Source organism: Capsicum annuum, chromosome 9, assembly GCF_002878395.1.
Source record: "Capsicum annuum cultivar UCD-10X-F1 chromosome 9, UCD10Xv1.1, whole genome shotgun sequence".
NCBI classification, from domain to species: Eukaryota; Viridiplantae; Streptophyta; class Magnoliopsida; order Solanales; family Solanaceae; genus Capsicum; species Capsicum annuum.
In genome coordinates, this window is record NC_061119.1 from 89,430,166 (window position 1) to 89,454,080 (window position 23,915).

At 33.9% G+C, this 23,915-nt stretch overlaps 1 protein-coding gene across 2 annotated transcripts; it reads right to left on the reverse strand.

Annotated features, from left to right (window-relative positions):
• Window positions 1-15,067: 15,067 nt before the first annotated feature.
• LOC107842584 (protein SMAX1-LIKE 6) lies at window positions 15,068-23,712 on the reverse strand. 2 transcript variants are annotated; one of them, XM_016686515.2, is made up of 4 exons: window positions 22,272-23,704; window positions 17,928-18,171; window positions 15,954-17,801; window positions 15,068-15,457 (listed from the first exon to the last, which is right to left on the reverse strand). In XM_016686515.2, exons 1-3 carry the CDS (start codon window positions 23,459-23,461, stop codon window positions 15,966-15,968), a joined length of 3,270 nt encoding a protein of 1,089 aa, XP_016542001.1. In that variant the 5' UTR covers window positions 23,462-23,704; the 3' UTR covers window positions 15,068-15,457; window positions 15,954-15,965. The 2 variants fall into 2 exon arrangements, with proteins under 2 accessions (XP_016542001.1, XP_016542000.1); XM_016686514.2 differs by lacking the exon at window positions 15,068-15,457 and having other exon boundaries at window positions 15,650-17,801; window positions 22,272-23,712.
• Window positions 23,713-23,915: the final 203 nt, after the last annotated feature.

Genomic DNA, 23,915 nt, shown 5'->3' on the forward strand with positions numbered 1-23,915 from the left:
ATCCTCCAACACCATAATGATATGACCATGGTTGCAGTAGCCGCAATTGTGAACAAGTTGTAGCGATTGCAACCTGGCAAGTTTATGCCAGGCAATTCTATCATTTTACCTAGCCAACCCCAAATCCCTTGTAATGATAAAACCCTTTCCCATTGGATATCTTACACTTTCCCATTGGAGATCTTACACTTTGGACAATTGAATTTTTGCAACTTTATAACCCTACAAATTGGGGAAACTTTTGTTTTTGAATTCCTAATTGTATTTTGGTGAAATAGAAGTGTAGATTGAAGAATATTTTCATTCTCTATCATAATGGATTCTTTGAATGAACCTTATGGTATATTATTTCTCTTTACTTCATTAGTAGCTAAATGTCACGACCCAAGGCTACCCCCTAGTCGCAACAATGGTGAGCGCTGAGTAAAGTACTAATATAATACATGAGTGGAAGATAAACTAACAAGTTACTATAAAACTGAATATTAAAATATGCAAAAAGAATATGTCTGAAATATATGATAAAATATGGGAAATCAAACTAACTATCTGTGCAACTGATAAAACTAAAGAACTGACTGACTGTCTAACTGATTGTCTGATTGTCTGAAAGCCTTTAAACTTTCTAAGGAGTTAATGGGACAAGCCCCCAACTAACTTAGACTAACTGAATGAAAAGAAATACTGAAATAACTGAGAAAAACATATCACTCCCTTGAGGGATGAGGACTTACCACCACTGCTGCTGAGTAATGCTAAGCTGTCTAAGGACGATCGAGAAACTATGCATATGAACCTATGATATAAGACAACATAGCGCAAAGAAAAGTATGTGGTCAGTACTTTGAATGTACAGGTATATGAGATGAGGACTGGCTGAAATGTATGGGTAACTGAGCATGAAATCATTAACATGTAATTTTTGAGAATTCAATACCAAGTAAAAACATATTTCTGAAATGGTCTGTAAACTGAAAGACTGAAATATATGTAACCGATTAACTGGCAATCTGTACACTTGGTCAAGTAAACCTGAACTAAGATACACTGAAATACTAAATGAAACTATGGGAGCTATCATGTAATTGACATAAACCATTTGAGCTATCAGGAGTCCAATGTCTGACCCATGTTGAGAGGGATATTCTATCTTTACCATTGGAGTAGAACCTGAACTGGAGTGATGACTAAACTGAGCTCATATTGGGCAAGTGGAAACACTCTCTAGCAAGGCCCCTAAACCTATGGTGGCACATAGTTTCTTAGAAAGTAGGATGTTCTAAACCCATACTTCCCACTCGGTGCTAAATCCTACTCTTAACAGAAAGACTCTGAACTGCTAACTGGTGCATGCACTGATAACTAATAACTGACAAGCTCAGGTCACGGTATTCTAAAAATAACAGTGCATATGGATTCTGAGGCAATTATAAACATATAAATTGATAATGCTCAATATGATCGTGGAATTCTGAATATGATATTAAAACCATAGTCTGACTGACTTGTTACTTAAAAATGGAAATTATTTAAAACAAATAGGTATCGGGAGTTTAAAACCCGCCAGCACTGAATGACCATAAAATGCAATAACAAAGCTTAACTATAGTATGGGATCATGGTTCAAAGACACAAAACATAGACATTTCATCAAACATGTAAGAAGCATGAATTTGAACATAGGAATGTCCTAAATATAAGGAATCATCAGGATTACATGGCTAAATTCATAATTTGGGGATTTATCCAAAAACCAATTGAACATGACATGGGGATTGCAACACTCAATTCATGATATGACTCATTCAACTTGAAAACACATGTAACCATAACTTGTAATAGAATTGACAAGAGATTCATGGATTTATTTCATGATGAACATGGATAAACTTGTAAATTAAACCAAAAGAGGATTTTGATAGGTGGAAGGTACCTATGGATAAACATCCCACATACCTTAATAGATGATTTCTTGAAGATTCTTGAACTTGGGGAGCTTGAATTCTTGATTTCTTGGGGAAGAAAGAGTTGAATTTGTTCTTGGGAAAAGGGGAGGGTTTTCTTGAGAGAAATTTGAGTGAAAGAGGCAAATAATACCTTTTTGGAAGCAGTAAATTATGTTAATGACGGATTGGGTTGAGGTCAAATAACTCATATGCCCCTTAGATTAAAGTCCAAAAGGCTGGATGGAACAATATGGGTGCACCGCGAGCTCCAGACTGGTGGGGTAAGCCCCGCACAACGGGCTCTAGTCCGGCAGATAAGATAAGGCATTGCGGGCTCTGTCCCAGTGGACTAAACCAGGTTTTCCGAGCCTATCTTGGTGGATTTACTATTTTTGTCTTCCAAACACAGCCCTAAGCCTGTATAAAAATCTCAAAACTCAACCAATATGTACTTTTAACAACCCCAAACATAAATCAACTCAAAAATTAATGTCTCAAGGTCGGGAAGGCAAAATAAAAATCATCAAAGTTTTGGGGTCTTAAAAGTGACTAAGTCCTTAACACTTAGTGAAAATTTCAAGCCTTGGGCCCCTTAGGCAATGCAACTAGGAGCTGAAACAAGCTTAGAACATCACGGGGTATTACAATATCTCCCTCTTGGGAACATTCGTCCTCGAATAAGACTGGTTTAGCTGGGGATACTAAGGAAACTTAGATCATAATACTGAACATGCATGACTTATAACATGATTACCTAACTGAGTCTAAAGCATGATACATGAATTGAACTAATTTTGTGAATCCATGCAATGATGTGAGAATGGGTACATAGCTGAAACTGAGAACGGAAAACAGTCAATCTAAGGAAAAATCGTTACCTAAAGCTGAATCTAAGTTTGTAGAGAAAAGATGAGGGTACTTGGTTCGCATATCTTCTTCTACTTCCCAAGTATCTTCCTCAACAGACTGATTCACCAAAGGACTTTAACCAAGGGAACTTCTTTATTCCTTAGCATACAAATCTGATGATCAAGGATCGTAACTGGGACTTCTTCGTAGAAAAGGCTATCCTTGACGTCTTTATCTTCTAAAAGAACAACTATAGTTGAATCACCAATATATTTCTTTAACAAAGAAACATGGAATAGTAGATGTATGAACACCAAATCTACAGGCAACTCTAGCTCATAGGCTACCTTCCCAAAATGGTTTAAGATTCTATATGGGCTAACATAGCGGGTACTGAGTTTACCATTCTTGCCAAATCTCTTCACTCCCTTCATGGGAAAAATTTTCAAACAGACCATATCCCCAACCTCAAATTCAAGATCTCTTTACCTTACATCTGTATAAGATTTCTAATGGCTTTGGGCTATCTTCTTCCTCTATCGAATCAACTTAACCTTCTCCATCACCTCAGATACTTAATTTGGACCTATCAAAGCATCCTCACCTTCTTCAAACTAACCAATAGGAGATCAGTCATTTCTAACTCCACAAGATAAACTGAGTTAATTTTCTGAGATACTATGACTGAGAAATTTTTGTATACCCATCTGGATATAATAGATTTACCCACTGGGGTAGACACTGAGAAAGGATCTGCTAATGTTTTGGGACTAGCACTTAAATCTAGAGCTATATAAGGTAAGGAGTCATCAAGAAAAGTAAAGCTCTGGGATCTAATAGTGCAGAAACATACAGATGGAAAACCTGTAATATACCCATAACCATATCAGGAGAACTTTCCTGATCATGCCGAGTCTGGAGATTATACAGCCTATTCTGACACTGCCTACTTGTGGCATTGGAAGTGTCACCCTGTTGTGTCGGGTGACCGACTGGTACTGTTGAAGAAGTAGTTTGGCCCTGCTGGCAATTATTTTTGCCCCTCTGCATCACTACCGAACACTCTCGGATCTTGTGTCCTAGCTTGCCACATCCAAAACATACATCACTACCCATTCTACACTCACCCTGGTGGTTCCTACCATTTTTCTAACAAAGTAGATTAGCGCGCCTACTATTGACACTGCCCTGGGACTTAGATCCTGGTGCCCTATCCTGACGTCTTGCCTGAACTTAGGCACTAACACACTAGATGAAGATGGAGCTGGGGATAAAATTTCTAAAGGAACTGAGAATGGTTACCACTCTCTGACCTTGGATGAGAAAAGTTGAAACTATTTATTATGGCCCTCTTATTCCCACTCTTTCTCTCCTTGCTCTTCTCTTCCACAATCTGCTGATTATGAACCATAAGTATAGATAAGTCCATCTCCTTAATCAAAATAGTTATCCTACACTCCTTAACCACACTATCAGCTACACTAGATACAAACTTACTCATTCTAGACCTATTATCCGTCACCATGGTAAGAGCATACCTTGCCAACTAGTGAACTTAAGTGAGTACTCTTTCACAATCATACTACCTTTCTTCAAATTATTAAACTCCTACACCTTAGCTTACCTAAATCTAAGGGAAAGAACCTGTCTAAGAAAGTTATAGCAAAGTCCTCCCACTCTACCATCCCTACATCAACACCATGGTCCTTCTTCCACTGCTTAAACCAGGTGTGAGCCATATCATGCAACCGATATGCAGCTAAATCTACACTCTCACTAAAGGTGAAGCCCATGATATCAGTCACCTTCTGTACCATATTCATAAACTCTTGTGGATCCTTTTCTGACTTGGAACCTAAAAACAAAGGGGGATTCATTCGGGTGAAATCTCGAATCCTAGATGCAGCTGTATTTACCACTAGATTGGCTGGGGAAATTGCTTGTTGGTTATTTTGAGCATATAATGAATGATCCAAGGTCATAAAAGTGGCCCTGAATTTGACATGAGAGACATGCTTATTCAGGGGATCTTCTTATAAAGGCAGTGTTGCGGGATGATCCTAATTCTTTCTTCTGTTGTTTCTTTTGGGAGGCATTATCTAAAATTAGAATGAAGGGTAAGTTAGAAAGAGGGATTAAATTAAGTTCATTTTCCTTCATACAACATGAACACGAAAAGAAGGGAACTTTCCAAAAAATATCTCATAGCCTCTTGTCCAACAGTATGGCGTGCTTCACACCTATGTACAAGACTCTACTCAACGCGGATTTCACACTCCCTAGGAGACTTTAAAACCTTAGGATTTGATACAAAGTTTTTTTATGACCTGAGACTACCCCCTAGTTGCAAAAAAGTTAGTTACGACCACAAGGGTCATAAGCTAACCCATAAGCTGGTACCTACTGTAAGCACTGAGTAAAGTAGTAATATAATACATAAGCAGAAGATAAACTAACAAGTTACTATAAAACTGAATACTGAAATGCACAATAAGAACATGTCTAAAATATATGATAAAATAATGAAAATAAAACTATTTGTTTGAGTAACTGATAATACTGAAAGAACTGACTGACTGTCCAACTAATTGTCTGACTGTCTGAAAGCCTCTAAACTTCTTAAGGAGTTGATAGGAAAAGCCCCCAACTAACTCCGACTGACTAAACTTAAAGAAATACTGAAATAACTTAGAAAAAAATATATCATGCCCTCGATGGATAACGACTCACACTACTACTGCTGAGTAATGCTAAGATGTCTAAGGATAGTCGGGAAACTGTGTGTCTGAACTTATGTTATAAGATAACATAGTGTAAAGAAAAGTATGTGGTCAGTACTTTGAATGTACTAGTATATGAGATGAAGACTGGCTGAAATGCATGTAATATCTGAGAATGCAAGACCAAGTATAAATATATTTCTAAAATAGTCAGTAAACTATAAGACAGAAATTTGTATAACTGATTAACAAGAAATCTGTACACTTGGTCAAGTAAACCTGAACTAAGATACACTAAAATAATAACTGAAACTGTGAGAGCTATCATATCACCGTCATAAAACATGTGAGCTATCATGGATTCTAACGTCTGACCCACATTGAGGAGGGTTGTTCTATCCTTGCCATCAAAGTAGAACCTGAACTGGAGTGATCACTAAACTAGCCCAAATTGGGAAGGGGAATGACATGCCATAAAATTGGGCCATGTTGTGTGGGAATATCAAGCCCAACTTGGACCAGAGATCACCCCGTCAACCCAGTGTCACCATCTATTCAATTCATAAGTGTCAGATAAACTCTGACCAAATATTAATGTAGCAAAAAATAAAGCTAATAGCCAATACTTAGACAATATCTAATATTTTATTAATGGAAACAATCTAGCCAATAAACCCAAGTACACAGTCATCTACAAAACATCTAAAATCCAATGTCTAAAATATGTTGGAACATGCCCCCGACAAAAGCCAACACTAAGTCAAAATAAATCAATTGTATGACTTAAAGTAAAAGACTGTGAAATGTATGCCTTCCAGAGCATAGAAGCTCACCACTTTAATGTTAACTCATTATCCACCTGAACACTTCATCACTGCATAGAACAACAAGAAGAAGCTCTGTAACCTATGTTGCATCGGGACATAGTGTCCAGAGATGGTTAGCGATTGAAGCGCTAGCATGTATCTCGAGGATAAGGATAAAATAGTGCATTAGTTCAATCCAAGTCAAACCATCATATAAAATGACATTTATATTAGCATAGGTATATATGAATAGACACATACACATGTTTATATATAGCATACCAAGTCATGGAAGGAGTCATAGCAATCTTTCTTAAAGCATTCATTCATGAGACATAGAGTGAAGAACTTTTAACCTTTCCCCTTACCAATTCTAGAACATTAAACTTCTTTGTTAGATTAGTCAAGGGGATCCAAACCTCAAACCAACTCAACTAATTCAATTAAATTCCTTAGGCAAGGGACTCAAACCGCAAGCCATTCATTGGACTAGGGACTCAAACCACTAGTCATTTCATTGGGTGAGGGACTTGAACCATAAGCCATTTATTAGACTAGGGACTCAAACCACTAGTCATTTCATCGGGTGAGGGACTCGAACCACAAGCCATTTATTGGACTAGGGACTCAAACCATTAGTGATCTCATTGGGTAAGGGACTCAAACCACAAGCCATTCATTGGACTAGGGACTCGAACCACTAGTCATTTCATTTCCATTATTAGACGACATTTGGACTCTTAACACCTTATAGTTCATGCATTAACATCCATTCAATCCATTTCACATTTAAAGACTTAAAATATTTGCCCACATCAACACAATATGGGACCATAGGGTCTTTATGGGAGTATTCATCGATTAACCACTTTATTAGGTTAATGCCTTCATTCAAATCAACTTTCAATTCAAAGTATAGTCATCAAGACCCTTACAAGCCATTTAAGATTCATTAACCTTTATATATATATATATATATATATATATATATATATGTGTATATATATATATATATATGTATATAAAGAAAGAAAGGAGAGCGGTGGTAGTAGGTGGAGGATCGTCCTGCTTCCGCCGCTTCTTCTTTGTATAATTTTTTATTTTCTCCATTTTAATTTATTTTTCATGTTTTTTAATTGAATATGTACTTAAATAATACACAAAATTATTTTAAATTGCAATAATAGTGACTTAAAATATTTAACCACTTAAAAAAATTTAATTCATTCTCCAAATGCTATCACAGTTACATAATACAGAGGGAGTAACATATATTATTTGAAAATTAATTAGTATCAAGTACTATAATCACAATAATTAACAACTAAAAATATGTAAAAAAAAATATATATATATATAAAAATTGATTGATTTTCTTAATTCCACCAATGTCACATAACTGAGATAGAGAAAGTACCTTATATTATCTGTAAGTTATGTAGAAGTATCATAAATCACAATAATTAAATACTTCAAATTTTTAAAAGGCATGCAAAAATCTTAAAATTACATTAAAAAAATTGGTTAACTCTCCAAATTTTATTAGTGTCCCATAAATTAAAACAACAAGAGTAACATATCTTATCTAAAATCTATAAAAAAAAAAAAAAAAAGTATTATACATCATTATAATCAATATTTTAAAAAATAAAAATCATGAAAAATTAATTGACTCTCAAATATTTATATGTATCACAAAAAAGTAGCATATGTTGGGCTCTTATGTCTGGTGTGTATCTATATCTATAATCTATAATATATTAAATGTGTGAAGAGTTTAAAAATATTGTTTGAACTTCTTACCCTTCATTAAAAGTCTTTCCTTTAGACAAAAATGTCTTTTCACAATTTTTTCCTATTATTTATAAATTAAAAATTAATTAAATATATTATAGTAAAACCTTTCCTTATTAGAAGTTATTTACTTTTTAGAATTCTAAATCAATTAAATTTTATTTTTAAGAAGATTTGGAAAATCTAAAAATGATTATAAAAGTGTTAGAACAAAAAAAATTTAAGAAGTACCAAATTTTTAAGAGTATTAAATATGTAATAAGAATGTAATCAATGATAGTGTAAATATTTGACTTTAAAAATAAGGAAAGATTTTAAACAATAAAAAAAATTGTACCACAAATATGATTCAAATTGATGTGTCTCTTTTAGCCTCCGATAGCAAGGGAAAGAGGTACTGCATGGGAAACACAAAAGTGATGATCCATCAACCACTCGAAACTTCTAGTGGTAATATATATATATATACTAAAATATATTTTTATATTTACACCATCTATAATATATTAAAAGTGTGAGGGGCTTTAGAAATGTCGTTTAAACTTTTTGCCCTTCATTAAAAGTTTTTGCTTTAGACAAAAGTCCAAGTATGATCCCAATTGTTCAAATAAATACATCACAGTAGATTGCAACTTCATGAACACTGTCAGTAGTGTGCTAGTTGTGTATACATTGGATAATTCAATTCTTAATGCAGATGGAAAGGAATACTATCTGAATGAGTACATAAATGGATTTCGCATGCATGCTACAGTGCCATGGCATACAGTTAATCATCTTTTCATTCCTGTCAATGTAAAGGACAAACATATTGGGTTCTTGCTGTTTTATCTTTAATGATAGGTGCATGTACGTATATGATTCACTGTCATCTGTTGGTCATGATGTTGTGGTGCTTGCTAAAATTGAAAAGTTAGTTGAGGTTATATCATTATGTCTTGTGGCATGTAATTTCTACGAGAAGAAGGATATTGATATTGACAATTATCCAAATTACAAATTCAATGATAAGTTTGATCTATTTGATGTTTCTTTTGTGGATGATTTGCCTCAACAACCAAGTGGCAGCTTGTAAGTACTGAATATACATATTACATGTATATATGTATATATTCATTTCATAACAGATACTTATTTGTTGATAAATATATTTGCAGGGATTGTGGTTTATATATGGTAACATATGTGAGTGTCTTACTTTTGGAGAAGGTGTTTCATATGTTGACTTTGACCCAGATCTTCTTCGACGAGATATGCTTCACTTTTATGGTATTATGGTTCGAGAAAAGAAAAAAAGAAGGCACAAAGTGATGATGAAGCACCAATGAGGCCTCATAGAAAAATCGGGATAACAGAAGACACTGAAGTGCTTGAAATTTGATGTGGATTTTTAATTTATTGTATTTGATAACAGTTAACTTTAGGTGGAAAAAGATGTCGTTGAATATTTCTTAAGTTTCATATGTTGCTCTAATGTTGAAAGTTGATATTTTAATGTTTCTTTTTTGTTATATTTAGATTATTGATGTTCAATCTTCTAAAATAGAATTTTTTGTGGTTAGTTTATGTAACTATTAGTCATATGTCATTATGAATATGTATTTTTCCAATTTTTCATATGTATTTATGACTAGTTAATATGTATTTATCCAGATATGCATATACATTTTTAAATAATACATTTATTTTCTACTTATGCATATGTATTTATGATGTATATGTATTTATGAATAATACATATGTACTTTTCAGTATGCATATGTATTTATGACTAATGCATATTTATTTTTTCAGAAAGGCATAAGATTTATTTTATAAATAATACATATGGATTTTTTCTATTATGCATATGTATTTATGACTAATGCGTATGTATGTATGATTAACGCTTATGTATTTTCAGTTCCTCTTGGGTATTTAATATGTCTTTATATATATTTTTTCAATTTTTATTGATTACATGCATGTTAAGTTATTCTTAGTTTTTTTTAGATGGGCATATGTATTTATTAGATTCTTATATGTTTTGTTTTAGATTTAAATGTTTGCATGTGTAGTTTCCAGTATCTTAGTTTTAAATATGTATTTTGCAGAATAGTAGGTTTGTATACGTATATTTCAGGATTTGTAATTTTTTATTTATTTTATTATATTAATTGATTACATATATAATGACGTTATATCAATGATGTTATGTGTCTTGTACAATATGTATATATTTGTATCAATATATTCATAATGAACTAAATTAATTTTCAAGTTCAGTAAAATAAATGCAATAATTTAACTATAACAAATTCAATAACATGAAACATTTGTTTTAAAATTTAGAATCACATAATTGTCAATGAAAAAATTCAATAATTATTTTTTGACTGAATACACCAAAAGACTGTTCATATATTATATCTACTACATGAATGCCTATTGTGACCTTTAAATCCACATGAACTACAATAATTTTTATTTTTCATTTCGAACATATCTCTTCCTGATTTTCTACGATCCTTCTTTGGAGGTCTTTCAGGGGGCTACTTGTATTTTGGGGGCAGAACTATCTCCTCTAATATGTCCTGTGGAATTATCCAGTCATCTTTGTGTGGTAAAGAATAAACTAGAAGATCATACGTTCGCAAGACTATTTTTGTCTTGTATAGATTAGAACAATATGGTCCCTTCTTAAAATTCTTGCTATCAAGTACTGCACAAGCATGCACACACGGTATCTTGCCCAATTGAAATGTATGGAAAGAATATTTTCTTTCTTAAGGCAAACAATAAAATGTTTCTCCTTATGGTGGACTGTACAGACATACTCGGAAGCTGGTATAACCTAAAATTATTTAAACAAATAATTTGAAAAATAAAAATTATTTTGACATTTGTAATTTTCAGTTCATCAAATGTATTTTCCCAATTCAACATATGTATTTTACAGGTCTGAATATGTATTTTTCTGCTATGCATATGTATTTTCAGTACAACATATGTATTTTTTTAAAATTTTCATATGTATATATGCATATATATTTCATACAACATATGAAAACACATATTTATACATACCATAATTAGATGTATTTCATCATACCGTCATACGTGTATACTCTACTTCATTCTGTTGGAGAATTTTTTGAAATTTTTCAAAGTATACGAAGCCTCCTGTCTGTTTTCACAATTTTATCTATCAAACATCATTCTAACTTCCTCTATAAAATCGTATATTGGTAGTTCTCTAGCCGATATCAGTGCAACATTAATTGACTCAGCAATGTTTAATGTCAAAGTCCATATCTTATGAACTGTTGCATATGACCTAGCCCACTTATCGTATCCCGTCAATTCTAAGTAATTCTTCACTCTAATATCAACTGTCTCTACCTTGTCCATTAACTTGTGAAATTCAGACTTTGAATATGATTTTGCCATGGTATAGAAGATCTCCGATAATGCATCATGTGACTTTCTATAAATCTTTTTCATATTTCTTCATAGATGCCACATACATGCATAATGTGGTACATTATTGTACACATCACCAACAACTTTTATGATGCTCCCATTACAATCAGAAACAACACACATGTGTTTTCTTTCACAGTATGCTTCCTTTAGATTCTCAAAGAACCAAGCCCAAGATGCATCATTTTCTGAATCAAGCACACTATATGCCAAAGGAAATATATGTCCTGTATATAAAAAAAATACATATAATAAATGATCGAAATGGTAGACAACCCATCTCATATATTATAGTAAGAAAATGTATATGACACATTACAATAATTAAATATGTTACACATATTAAATTTGAGTTACAATACACACACATGTTTTAGACACATTAAAGTACCTAGCAATTGAACACATAAACATACTACATATGTATATTATAAATACATATAGTTGAAAGCCTATGTAAAGTCAAATGCATTTTTTGTATAACTTATGGGCTCCATCCATGGTATAGGCAGCTACAAAGTGCCAGTGTACATTCCTCTGAGATGACTTGCATCAACAACTATGATCGGTCCACAATATTTGAACCCTTTGATGAATGCAGTAAGATCTACAAATACATATTAAAACTCATTATCTTCATTCTTTTTCATTTTTATATGTGAACCTAGATTACTAGTGTTCAACACATGTACGTACGCAGGTAGTTTCCCGTATGATGCCGGCGGTTTCTCTCCCAACTCTTCTATCGCTTTTTTCTTTGCTCGCCAACACATAATATATGTCAAATTCATATCCAGGTCTTCCTTCATGTCACTTTTTTATTTCAGTTGTACTGTATTTGTGCTTGTGGCTTTTAAATTTTGGTTTGACTATACGGCCAATCAACTTACTTGTGGCGTGCAACTTAGGATAAATCTTATCTTTAATCGGACATATATGTTCTTGTAAAAATTCTCTAGTACTAAACATTCTAGATCTCTCGATATCAGATGCACGGAATAAAAAATAACAATTATGAAATTTGCACAATAATGTGTAACTGCATACAAAAAAATTAAATATGATTAAATACAATAAACCAATATGAACAAGAAAAATATATGCATAATGCACTTATCAAGTTTTACTTGATCTTACAGATCGTGATTGGAACTTCTCCTGAATTGTATAATCCTTCACGGCCGTCTTTAAAACATATTTCGAGATATAAATATGTTCTAGCTCAATATGTTTATGATGTGGGTCTGAGATAATCACTTTAGTCGTATCCAATTCAAATGCATCTAAACATTCTTCTAAAGTAGGAACTATTAATGCTCTTTCAGTAGATGTATTTACCACGTTACGCGATATGACAGACAGATTTACACTTTCAGCATTACACAATGATGAACTTACAAATGTACTGAAAGTATCTTTTTTTAAAACACTTACATACAAAGGCAAACTACTTATATCCTTTATCTCCTTTTTCTGCAGTATATAGACCTTCAAACTCATGTCATTATTTATACATATTTACTCTGCAATATCTATTAATTGATTCAATTTAAATGCATTTGCAAGTCAAATTTACATTAATATGAGAATCCAGTAGTGTGTAGAGTTGTTTATATGAAGAGTTTATGCTTAACAATATAGCATCACTGATGTAATATTCATATTTTTGTTCATATGTCCATCTACCAGAGTGCTTAACAAAAACATCCCATTGTCAATCTCCAGAACACTACTAAATATTTAAAAAAAATCAAATACATACTTTATACAATCACTCAGAATATTTTTTTTCATATTATATACAAAACTGCAAAACGCATTCCAGTGAAAATAAATTTTTATTCGAATAAGAGTTATGCTCGAATAAAATTTAAATTTAATGTATAACAATTGTATTTCAATTTTCAAATTACATAACGAGAAGAAAACTTTGAACTTGCAAAAAAAATTCACACAAAACATTGTATGCTAGAATTGATGAAATCCATAACAAAGTCAAATTTTGATTTCTATGACTGTAATCACAATGTTGTTACAAGTTTTTCAGCAATTTTGTAAAAAATATTTATGAAATTCAAAACAGAATCAAGTTTAGTTATCGATACCTGTATTTATAACGTCATCTTTTTAAAAAAAATCAAAATTTTAGACGATCATCAATAATATTTTTGTCTCTCTATTTTTTGAAATTGCTTTGAGTTGCAGATTATGAAAAACGTTTTTGAAAAAAGAGTCATATAAGGAAAAGAAATCTTTATAATTAAATGTAGCATGAATTAAGGGACGGATTCTTCCCTTATTTAACTTTAACTGATTAGAGATAAGGAACTAATATTCAATATGTATATGTATTTATATAGCAATATTTTACTTAAATACAAAATACAATTTGCTATTTTTCATAATTATGAAACTGTTGCTATAAATGTTATAATTATAGCTATAGAGTTGCTACTTCTGAAATTTTTCCATTTTTTAACTAGATATTCAGGGGTTCGTACTAGCATGGGCCCAATATGTGTTTTTTTGTCTCAATTTATGTGACACAAATAGAATTTAGACAATCAATGATATTTTAAATATGTTTTTAGATATTTCAAGTTGTTAATTATTTTAATTTATAATACTATTTATATAACTTTCAAATAATATATGTTACTCTCCTTGTTCGAAATTTTGCAGCGTTAATAGTCAATTTTATTTTAAAAATAATTTAATTTTTTTATTATTGCGATTTATAATACTTTTACGACTATTTTAATATATAGCAAAATTGCTATAAAAAATACTTGTAAAAAAAACTTAAGTTGACCTCATATAAGATGTCAAGTTAACTTTAAAAAGCAAGAGTTAATTTATCATTTTAAGTCTATTTTATTTTTCTATTAAATATTATTAATTTTTAATACTTAGATGACTTATAATAATTAATTAGGTATTATAGTAAAATTACGATTGAAATAGCTAAAGCAGATATGTTATAAATGTCTATTTTATTTTTTTAATTAAATATTATTAATTTTTTAATACGTAAATGATAGATAATAATTAACTAGGAGTGATATAGTAAAATCATGGAGCAAGCAGACATGTCAACGAAAACGTACGGTTGAAATTGCTGAAACAGAAATGTCATTATTATTTATTTTACATTTTTATTAAATATTATTAATTTTCTAATACGTAAATGTTATATATGTATAATTACTTTGCAGACCGAAGTTAAGGGTACAAAATGGGCGTGCCTGCTTCTTCGCATTTGTATATATGTATAATTTTCTAGACCGAAGTTAACGGTAGAAAATGGGCGATCTGTCCGATTTAATACATTTTTTAATGGAGTGTGTCCGTTTTGTTATGTTTTGTTAGAAAAATTTTCCCTCTCAATGCCGGACTCATCTTCTCAATTAACAGACCGTGAATTAGCTTCTCCTTCCTCGAGTTAATCTCCTAGATTGACCATCTTCATCTTAGTGCATCAACCATCGTATATGTTAAGTTGCTATTTAGTTTAGCTTTTTTTTCTTTTAAATGAATTGCAGTTAAAATAACAATTTTCAACAGAGTTTTCTCGTGAGACTAGCAGACGTTGTTTAGCGGCAAAAATTATAAATACATAATAGGGTAATTTCTAACTTAACGCAAACTAATTGCTACATTCATGGATTCCTAATTCTCACCTTCTTCCCTCTTTGTTTGTTGTGGAAACTACTAACCCCAAGTGCCGGATCAAAAGGTCCCCTCCTTTCAATGTTACAGGTCCAGATGAAATGGATTTCAGACTCACACTTGCTGGGTTTTAACGGAAGCTGGTCCATTTTGATCTAGCACTTCTGTAAAATGGTATCTTGCAGTGGTTCCAAAAACAATTCTACTAAACCTGATGAATGCAGTCATAAAAGCCTTCAGTCCATTGGTTTAAAATTTTAAGCAGAATATTATGTTTGTTCGTTGTTATGATCGAGTGGGACCAAAACAATCATAAATATCAAATCTTAAACGAAAGAAAACAACAAACAGGAAACAAAAAGGGGAAAGACAGATGTAGTGAAGTAATAGTAAAATCTAGAGAAACCAAAAATAACACATTATCGCATTAGAATCTTAAAACTGCCTTTACATATATTACCGGGAGTAACTAGCTTTTCCTGAAAAACGGAAAAGTTAAAACTTTTCAAGTGGGAGAAAGCAACTACCAAGGGTCTGGGATAGAGACAGATACTTCTGTGTACAATGATTACAACAAAATAACCTAATTCTAAAAGATACAACAATAAACAATTGTAGAAGGATCAACAAAATTACAGGAATATATGCACAAAGAAACTTAACATGCAGAAATGCTATTGACGGCATTTGTACATAAGAACACATACCTGACTAAAAAATCAGTCTATAGTTATTTTAGCTGGAAAGTAAATTCCAGGAACTTGGTCTTCTACAGCAATTCCTTGACACTGAACTAATCTTATGACGCCATCATCAGTATGTCCGAACCTGCTTCGGACTTCCATAAAGCTCCTGCGGAGAACCTTCTCCACCCAATCCTCAACAGCTTCCTTTCTGTCTGATAACCAAGCAGCGGCAAGTATCTGTACCATTACTTCTGAGTCAATCTCCAGCTTAATATCTACTCCAACAATCTCCTGGAGGTTTATGTTGATTTCCTTTAAGATTTTCTCAGCAAGAGCTCCAAAATCAAATGGCTTGAAGACCACATTATTGTCCATTTGCTCCAAGATTTCTTCCAACCATGCTTTTGAACCTTCAGAGCCAGAGTCACTTTCACATTCATCACGTTGATTCTCCTCCTCCATCTCTTCCACAGGCAAATTCAAATCAAGAGAAGATTTTGGGATAGTGCACACACGTTTGGGCATTTGAAACAAGTTATCATTGTTTGAGTCACTGTTGTCTGTCTGCTTTCTTTTATATGCAGGGGAAGATTCTGATGTTCTGTCCCCTGAAGTAATCCACAAATTTGTATTCTTCACTTCAATCCTATTTTGATTGCCAGATCCAATTGCTATCTGCATCTGCAAGTTCTTGGCTGCTAGTATCTTTTCTTCTGAAAACTCAAGAGATTCTTTACTGGAAAGGAAATCTTTAGTAACTTTTGCAGATTTTGAGGTAATCACGAAAATCATGTTATTGACGCTGATTTCCTTCCCGTGCAAGTTCAAAAATTTACCAGTTCTGATAGAGCGAGACAAGCTATTCCGAACAAGAAAATCAGCCTTTTCTATGTTTTCGAGAAGCACAATAGAACAGCGCTTCTTGCTTAACTCCTCTGCAATGTAGTCAACGACCGTCTTTCCCCTTAGATTCACATGACCATTTCTTATATTTTGATGGATAAGCAGAGAATTTGAGCAGCTACTCCCATCACTAGAGCTCAGATCCACAGAGAGTAAGCTATCGCAGCTACCAAAGACATTCTCAGCAAGAGCTTTGGCAATTTTTTGTTTCCCCACTTTGTCAGGCCCAAGGAAGCTGAGCCAGATATTTCCTTTGCTAGAGCCATGACTCCTTCCATTACCACTTCTGCAACGGGAGACAGTATGACTAATGGCATTAATGGCTTCCTCTTGCCAATATACATGTTCAGAAAGAGCTTTATAAAGGTTCTTAAAGTCTTTGGCATCCAACACCTTGTCTAACTGAGGAACAGAAGAAGAAACTGATCCAGAAAAGTAATGAAGGGGATCCTGATTCGCCTGAAAATTAGGTTTCCACAGCTCTCTTACAGTGGATATGTAAATGGTTCCCAACCCCAGGTCCGTGCTAACGGAAGCATTTGAGGCTGATGATGCTCGATCGAGGGGAAGGCGCGAATGACGGGGAACATGATGGTCAGAGGTCCACATATTTTCCATCTTCATCTGCTGAGTTTCTAAACTCTGAGCCGGTACTTCAGCGTGGGAATCAGAATCACCTTCAGACATGACTGATTTTGACATGGTTTTTTTGGTCAAGGAGGCATTCTGCAAGTCTGATGACATAGAACTTTGATTAGTAAATCTTTCATCCAACAATAAATCTTTGTTTCTGCCTTCGCCCCCTGCAGCAGAACTCTGAAGGATGCCAAAACTGGGAGGATGTGACCTGGCTTGCAAAACATCTGGTTGAAATGGATGTATGCGATGAAGACGCTGGCATATATCGTTCCACTTCTTTTGCAATCCCGCCATTCTGGCATTTAATAAACTGTGGTCTTCATCGGCCTGCACTGAATTGATTGAGCACAACTTTACTGAAAGAGTTACAAGGTAATCATCCACAAACTCAGTTAACCATAAAATAACTAAAATGACAGAAAAGGTGAAAGAATTCGACTTTGAATGACTCACCTCTACCGCAACTAGTCTAGTGCTTGGACCGCATTCAGCTTTTTGTAACCAAGAAGATATATGTGGTTCATGCTGATCAGTGACTAAACCACTGGCTCCTCTAAGCACAGTTGAAACTTCTTGCTCATACTTTTCATTACAAAGGTTACATCGAGCTATAGATTCATTTCTGTTTATCCATGAGTTTTCAAACTCAGGTGCTGCAGAAAAGAACCCGCCAAATGGAACAAATGACCCCATCAAGCTGCAAATGTCAGTACCAGACCGTGAGAGCCAATGAACACAGAAAGTCAGAAGCTAAGATGCAATGAGATGCACAATATAGACCTCTTGGCATATTCCCTGAATAGGCAACAACAATTAAGAACTCCCAGGAGGGGTTTTACTGTCATACACACCAGAATAAAGCATTTTGTTGTGTGTGAGATAAACTATAGGAGCAATGTTTTCAATGTGACAAAACACTCGATGACTCGAGCTGTGGTTAAAGTTTCAATGAAGGTTAAACTTGAGCCACACAGTTAAGCAATTCAAGACATCAGGGTGCAAAAAGCTGTAACTTAGGCACATGCTTCTATTATGTACCACACAAACATGGACTAGACACTGCAACAGATCAACTAAAAGGAGACAATGTGACAAATCAACAAAAAGTAAACACTAAGAGGACAGTCTATGGTGTTCTAAGTAATGAAATTATCCCTTGGATGCTGAAGCCTCTTCTCTAGATATGCTAAACAAAGTCATCACATATGTGCTCCATTACTGTAGGTCTGAAACCAGACCACCGAGTGCACATCATAAGTATAATAAAAAAATATGCTTGATTATTTTATCAGTCTTGTGCAATATTATGTGCCATGTGACCCGGAGGTCACGGGTTCAAGCCTTGGAAACAGACTCTGGCAGAAATGCAAGGTCAGCTGGGTACAATACACCCTTGTGGTGGGGCCCTTCCTCCGACCCTGCGCATAGCGGGAACTTTAGTGCACCGGGCTGTCCTTTTATTTTTTTTCTTGTGCAATATTAAACCAACACCAATAACAACATACCCGGTGTATTCCCACAAAGTGGGGTCTGGGAAGGCTAAAGTGTACGCAGTCCATACCACCACTATCTCAGATGAAGTAGAAAGGTTGTTTCCGATAGACCCCCGACTCAGGACATATAACAATATATCAAACAAAACACAAAAGCATACAACATGATGGAATAAGATGCTGCTAGATAATAAAGGAAATAAGACACCCACACAGTACTACTATAAACTATCTATCCAAAATCACAGACATCACCGAAACACCATGAACAAGAAACTCCAGGCGCAGATACAAATACCATATACATGTATTCATCAACGCCAAAATGAAAAGTTTAAAGTTATATTATTTCTAAATAAAGTAAAAGTAAAAAGGCCAGCCTATTGCACTAAGCTTCTGTTACATGCGGGTTCGGGAAGGGCCGTACGACAAAGGTGCACTGCAACATTACCGTTACGCCAATGCTCCCCTTTTGATAGCATAAAAGTACGACACATAAATTGAGACAATGTAAAAGTACGACACATAAATTGAGACAACGTAAAAGTACGACACATAAATTGAGACAACGTAAAAGTACGACACATAAATTGAAATACATACAATAATCAAAAACAAGAGTGTTAAAAAAGTACCATGATACTGAGAATTGACACATAAACTGAAACAATGTAAAAGCATAACACATAAATTGAGACAACGTAAAAGTATGACACATAAATTGAAACACAAAATAATCAACAACAACAGTGTTAAAAAAGTATCATGATACTGAGAATTGACACATAAATTGACACAACGTAAAAGTATGACACATAAATTGAGACAACGTGAAAAAGATGACACATAAATTGAAACACATAAAATAATCAACAACAAGAGTGATAAAAAAGTAACATGATACTGAGAATTAACAACACTATCAGAGGTAGATAATTAGGAGACAATATTATTATTATTATTATTATTATTATTATTATTATTATTATTATTATTAATGTTGTTGTTGTTGTTGTTATTTTCTGCCAATAACTTCTTTCTCCTGACAGCTTTTCTTTTTTTTTGGGACCTGATGGCATAATATATATATATACACATATATATATATATATATACACACACACCAAAAAGGATCCTTTTAATTGAAACAATCTGTTTTTCACAATTGGCTAAGGAGGATTTTTGATAACAACAACAAATAATACAAATGAATCGAAGGAAAGAAATTAACAAATAATAATAAAATCGGAATCAAGGCAAAGAAAATAACAGATAATAATAAAATCGGAGAAAGAGTACAGATTTGGTGGGGGAAACGTTGTGCAATATTAAACAATTATACAAATTAAACTTTTTCAAGAAGGGAAGTGATGGAGCATAGTCTGCCCGATACATACTTTGCAGCAAATAAAGGGAAATGTATAATATTTAAGAAAAATCAATATATTAAAAACAAGGGAAAAAGATAGTACACACGATTTTATGCACTAAGTTAGTTGTCCAAAATAAAAGCAGCTCGTATATCTTACACTCAAAGGAAAAAAGATAGGATAAGATTGTTTTAAATCTCATATAGTCCTTTCCTATGCTTCCGTTATTCTTCGACAGACTGCTCTTGAAATTATGCAACATGTAAAAGAGCCTACAGATTTATAATCCATTAAAGGAAGTGCTTGAAGTCATTTACGGCCAGCAGCCACCCCACCTTTCCTGACTATACAGATTACTTTCAATAGAGAAAATCAGACATGCTTTGACATTTATTCTGTGTCTGCACTGTATGTCTTACACTATTAACCACTTCTCAATAATAGGATCTTTGCTTCTGATACTTGAATTTTTAAAGAAGAGAAAGATGATGGAGACGTATATCTACTTATTCAATAAGAAAAATTGGAAAGAGCCTTCCCCATGCTTCCTTTATTCTTCGACAGACTGCTCTTGCAATTATGCAACATGTAAAAGATCCAAGAGTTATAATCCACTAAGGGAAACGCTTAAATCATTTATGTCCTGTTGCATCCCCCATTTCCTGACTATATAGGTAACTTCCAATAGGGGAAATCAGACATGCTTTTACATTTATTCTGAGTCTGCACTGTATTATGTTTTACACTATTAGCCACTTTTCAACAATAGGATGTTTGCTCCTGATACTTGACTTTTTAAAGGCGTGAAAAGTTATGGAGACATATATCTACTTATTCAATAAGAAAAATCGGAAAGAGAGTTAAGAGACATAATGTTCAATGTTGACACCAGTAACAATGCTAAAACATATAACCACCCCACCCCCACCCCCAACCCCCACCCCACACCCCCTTTTAAATGGAACAAAAAAACTTTCAAGTCATCCTACTTTGACTTCTCAAGGGATGTGATGCAACTAACATAGTATTAACAAATCTCTGGTGAGGCTGAAAGAAGCAGTAAAAACATCCAAATAGATTCTGTAGTTACAAGGGATGTCTAAAGAAATCATGTTCTTGCACTAGATGAGGTTATACACGGCAAAATCCATCTAGAAATAGAGCTACACCTCATAAATTGTGCTAGTGAATAAAATAACTCTGAGGTACCTTCTAATAAATTTTATCTCAAAAAAAGGTATGTTCTAATAAATTTATTTGTGCTTCCACCAGCAGCAACACCGAAAAACCTGTACCTGCTTCAAGTATGAGAGATATTTGGAACTAGTAAAGCATTATAATTAAAAAAACATTAGTTTAGAATCGGAGCAAGGATTTCGAGTTTATGGGTTGTTGATAAAATACATCTTAAGCGGATCTTGTAGCAAAAATACAACGCCTGCGACAAAGATACTGTTTTCTGCCAAATCCGTAGTCGGCTAGCTCCGTCCCTGATTATTTGGTAAGTTAAAGAATCATTCTATTAAAGTTGGTATCAAAATTATTTGCATATACTGCATAAAGCATCCAAAAAAGCAAAACTACATTGGCAATCACCAATCGGAAGAGACAATTACACAAATAAAGAATATTTTTTATTCATGGTTCTCAAGCAACTCGTCCAGAGTCCCAAATGAGAAAATTTCACTGTATACTTCTGAAGATTACACAAATAATGTTGGTTCAAAGTTACGACATTTCAAACTCTGTTTAGGTACAAGCATATTTAAATGTTTAAAGTCAAGCGTATAAAAGCACTCGAGACCTTGTCATATTCAGATAAAATAAAATAAAATCAGCACTCATAGGTCATATGCTGTAAAGCATTATAATAATATCTCCTACAGAAAATACAATAGAATACCAAAATAAAAAAAAATAAAAAATAATCCCACCTGGATCTGGAAGGTAGTCCTCCAATTGGAGGAGTAGATGAAGTAATGGGCAGGAGATGTAAATCCCAGTCCTTTTGAGTTGTAGGGAACCGAGCCAAAAACTTCATATAAATATCATAACTTGCTGCTGCTCCAATCAACCACAATTTCCCGCAATGAGCTTCCACCAATTTAGTGATCCTAGAAACGATATAGCTCACCGATTCCACTAATTCATCATCATCATCATCAATAAACACCTTCAATGCACCATAACTGACAATAATTCCAGCCCCTGTACAACATTCTACAGCATCACTCACTTCCTTAAACTTCAACCTGATCATTTCTTCACTCCCACCACCCCCAACGAACTCAGAAATTTCTTTTTCAATAGAAATTACATTCAACCCTTTAATTTCATCAGGCAAGACACCACCTTTACCTTTCTGTACACAAGCAGTGAAGCTATAAAGTGCATCAGTTGCACAAATTCCGATCAACAACGGGTTTCTACAGCTTTTCTTCACAAGAATCTCACCGATCCTTCTCGAGTTCTCATCAATATTTCCCTTTCCGGAAACGTCAGAAAATGGGAAGTTAAACCCACGTTTGTTAAGCTCCGAATCGGTTAAATTACAAAGAAACAGAGGTGGACAACGAGTTTTGGAAAACCTAGAAATAGCGGGTGGATTGAGAAGTGCAAGCTTTATATCACAGCTCCGGAAACCCGCTTCCCCGAAAACTCGGCTCACAATCGGGTCATCCAGAATGGATAGTATAAAATGCTTCAGTTCAACTTTTAGAGTAGAAATCGAGAAGTTAGAGGAATTCTGCTGTTGAAGTTGTTGATAGATGTGGAAAGTATCAGGATGCCTTCTTTGGTTAGCTTGTGAACGCTTGATTGCTGCCATGAGAGAGTTCGAAATAGGCGGCTCGTCTAGGGTTTTGGCCGTGGGCAAACGATCAAGAGAAACGCTGACGCTCAGTTCCAAAGCTCTGAATTGCAGCCGCGGTGAGTAGGCACAGCTACGAGCACGTGCACACGCGTCGCGAAGGGTAGATGATGGAAGTGCAAGAAGCGCAGAAACGGCGTGGAGAGATGTAGTCTGCGCGTGGCTCCGGCGACGAGCCACAGCCACTGCATCGTCTAGAGCACGCGCCGCCTCCTCCGTCAAGCATTGCTTCGCAGTGCTCACCGGCGTTGGCATCGCCGGTAAGCCTAGCAAACTCCTATTATGTAGTACAGTAGTATATTGTTGAAAAAATAGTCACCAGTTTGTTAAAATAAAAATATTTTCTTTTCCTTGAAGGAAATACTAGTAAAGACTCCAAGAGTGTACATTTCAGAAACTTTTGGAAATATTTATTGAAGCAACTTTTAGTGAGAGGAATTTCTATTCTTTTTCGCGTAGCAATATTATGAGGGTGGGCCTAATTATTGATAATGGAACAAACACTGTAACAAAAAAGTCGTGGGGGAGGGAGATGGGTATAAATTCTAATTCTTCCGTTTAAAAAAGAATAAATTAACTATTTTAATTTGATTAAAGTTTAAAAAAATTTAAATTTTATAATTTTAAATTAAAAAAATATATGTTATAATTTTAAATATGTCATGTAAAAAATTAAAATTAAAATATTATAAAAAAAATATTTAAATAA

Coding starts and splice junctions, on each gene's coding strand:
- LOC107842584 (XM_016686515.2), bottom strand. CDS start 23,461: ATGCCAACGCCGGTGAGCACTGCGAAGCAATGCTTGACGGAGGAGGCG. Junction 18,172..22,271: donor GGACTACCTTCCAGATCCAG/GTGGGATTATTT, acceptor TGACATTTGCAG/CTTGATGGGGTCATTTGTTC. Junction 17,802..17,927: donor CTAGACTAGTTGCGGTAGAG/GTGAGTCATTCA, acceptor AATTCAGTGCAG/GCCGATGAAGACCACAGTTT.